Below are 2,504 nucleotides of genomic sequence, written 5' to 3' on the forward strand. Positions count from 1 at the left end.
TGTCCACGTATTCTTGAGTTTTTTTTTCAGGATTTGGCTTGATTTTAATTTCAATGGCAGGGGTTTACACGATAAAAATAGATTCAGAGCAGGGGAAGGTTACTGTTTCAGGCAATATTGACGCAGCCACACTCGTCAAGAAACTTACAAAGAATGGAAAACATGCTGAGATTTGGGGTGCAAGCAAGGCGAATAACAATCATCAAAACCAGCTGAATAATCAGTTCAAGAGTATGCATATTGGTAATGGAAAAGGTGGAAATAACAAAGGCCAAGGTCAAAAGAATGGTGGAAATAACCCACCGAAAGGTGGGCCACAACCACAGGGCCAACATCCTCAGATTCAGCAGCTTCAACAATTACAACAGTTGAAAGGGTTCCAAGATCTGAAAATCCCCCCACAACTAATGAAAGATATGAGAATGCCCATAAATAACAAGGATCAGAACCAGAAGAATGTTAAGTTCAGTCTGCCTGAGGACGAATATACGACTGATGATGATGACTATGACGATGATGATGATGACGATGACTCTGAAGATGATGAAATGGATTATATGCCTGTGCATAACAAGAAGCCTGTTATGAGCAATGGCCATGGTGGTGCTCAGATGCCTAACATGATGATGAATAACATGATGAAGGGTGTTGGAAATGCTGGTAATAATGGAGGAAATGGAGGTGGAAATTTGAAAGTTGGCAGCGGTGGTGGAAATATACCTGTGCAGATGAATCTTGGTGGCGCTAACGGTGGAAAGAAAGGCGGTAATATGAACAATAATGGTGGCAACCAAAACCAAGGTGGTGGAAAGGGTGGTAAGAAAGGAGGTGGGCAGCCGCAAGACGGCAAAAACGGCGGTGGCCAAAATAAAAATGGTAATGGCATCAGTTTTAATGCTAATGGAGCCAAGAATGGGGGTGGAATGAAAGATATGTATCATGGCATGATGCCTAACATGATGAATGTGGGTCAAATGGGAAAGAACATGCCGATGCCAATGGGTCAAATGGGTAATCTTCCGATGAGCCAAATGGGCAACCTTTCCGCCGTACAAGGCCTACCAGCCTCAGCTGCAAACGGTGGCGGAGGTGGTGGTGCAGGGTACTTTCCGGGGGGTGTTCCCCCCGAGCAGATGACCGGGAACCCCTATTATCAGCAACAATTGGCAACAATGATGATGAATCAGCAACGTGCTAACGGAAACGAGAGGTTTCACCCGATGATGTATGCCCGGCCTCCCCCTGCCGTAAACTACATGCCTCCCTACCCTCCATATCCCTACCCTCCTCCCCCGGGGGAGCAAGTGGATCAGTATTCGATGTTTAGTGACGAAAACACATCCAGTTGTACGGTGATGTGAGATTGGCCGAGTCGATTAAATACCGATCCGATTCGTACATGAAATTATCTGATGATTCAACTTTTGCTAGTCTTGATGGCTATAATATACAATGGAAATGGTTAGCTTTCCCCCTTTGAATTTCAAGTTTATATTAGTGTTTAATGATATATGTTTGAATATTTGAGAGATTGTATGATATGTCAAACAAACAGGTTTCAAGAGATGCGAGATGGATGTAATATGGGGGAGGGATGGTGCTAGTTGATTTTCTTGATAAATTATGTTTATATTATTATATATGTTGAAAAAACAGAAATAAAAGTTGTAAGAAAGTGTCATTTTAGAAATTGTTCTCAATTTTCCTTTTCTACTTTCACTTCCTGAGATTGATTATCCCAGCTTCCATCAATTCTCAGAAGAAACATACCTTCTTCTTGTTGAATCAAATGAAACCGTGAATGGTGGCATTTGACATTATTGAACTAATCCCCAACTACAAGGATTGATTGAAATATCAAAGTATTAGTCCAAGTTGGTGGTACATATCTCATGATAAGGATTATANCCAAGAGACTGTTGGGTGAGAAGATGTGGGTACTCATCCATATATTGGAAGACAAAACATTGGATCCCATCTTTCGATGTTATATGGGACCCATTTTTGTGTATTTATTCATTATATATATACTACATATATATATATATATATATGTATGTGTATGTATGTATGGTCATTTATTTGTTTATATATTAAGAGGCAGGTGAGTGGTGAGTATCATTGGGTTTGGTGTTATCCCATATCTATGCATGTGTTGATACAGAATATTTCCGCAACGTACAAAGTCAAATCATCATTGCATAAGTGGGCAGATCCAACTAGAAGCAATTATTTATATAATTTATATAAATAACAGCTATTTTATATTTTTATCATAAAAATAAAATATATATATCAGTGGGGAAGAGCAACCACTTCAAAAAGCCTTTCTTGGTTTAAAAAAATATTAGCACGATGGATTTATTACTTGTCACGATTGAATATTCTTTTAATAAGCACGTCGAACGAATTGTTAAATATTGTTAACATTTAGTAATATTACCACGATGGATTTATATTCATTCACATTGAAATGCGCTCACACACACACACACACACACACA

At 39.2% G+C, this 2,504-nt stretch overlaps 1 protein-coding gene across 1 annotated transcript; it reads left to right on the top strand.

The window, feature by feature from the left end:
* The first annotated feature begins 29 nt into the window (after positions 1–29).
* LOC140979246 (heavy metal-associated isoprenylated plant protein 32-like) lies at positions 30–1,674 on the top strand. Its single transcript, XM_073444578.1, has 2 exons — positions 30–1,461; positions 1,556–1,674. Exon 1 carries the CDS (start codon positions 54–56, stop codon positions 1,359–1,361), a length of 1,308 nt encoding a protein of 435 aa, XP_073300679.1. The 5' UTR covers positions 30–53; the 3' UTR covers positions 1,362–1,461; positions 1,556–1,674.
* The last annotated feature ends 830 nt before the right edge of the window (positions 1,675–2,504 follow it).

Source organism: Primulina huaijiensis, chromosome 6 (genome assembly GCF_012295235.1).
Source record: "Primulina huaijiensis isolate GDHJ02 chromosome 6, ASM1229523v2, whole genome shotgun sequence".
Taxonomy (NCBI): Eukaryota; Viridiplantae; Streptophyta; class Magnoliopsida; order Lamiales; family Gesneriaceae; genus Primulina; species Primulina huaijiensis.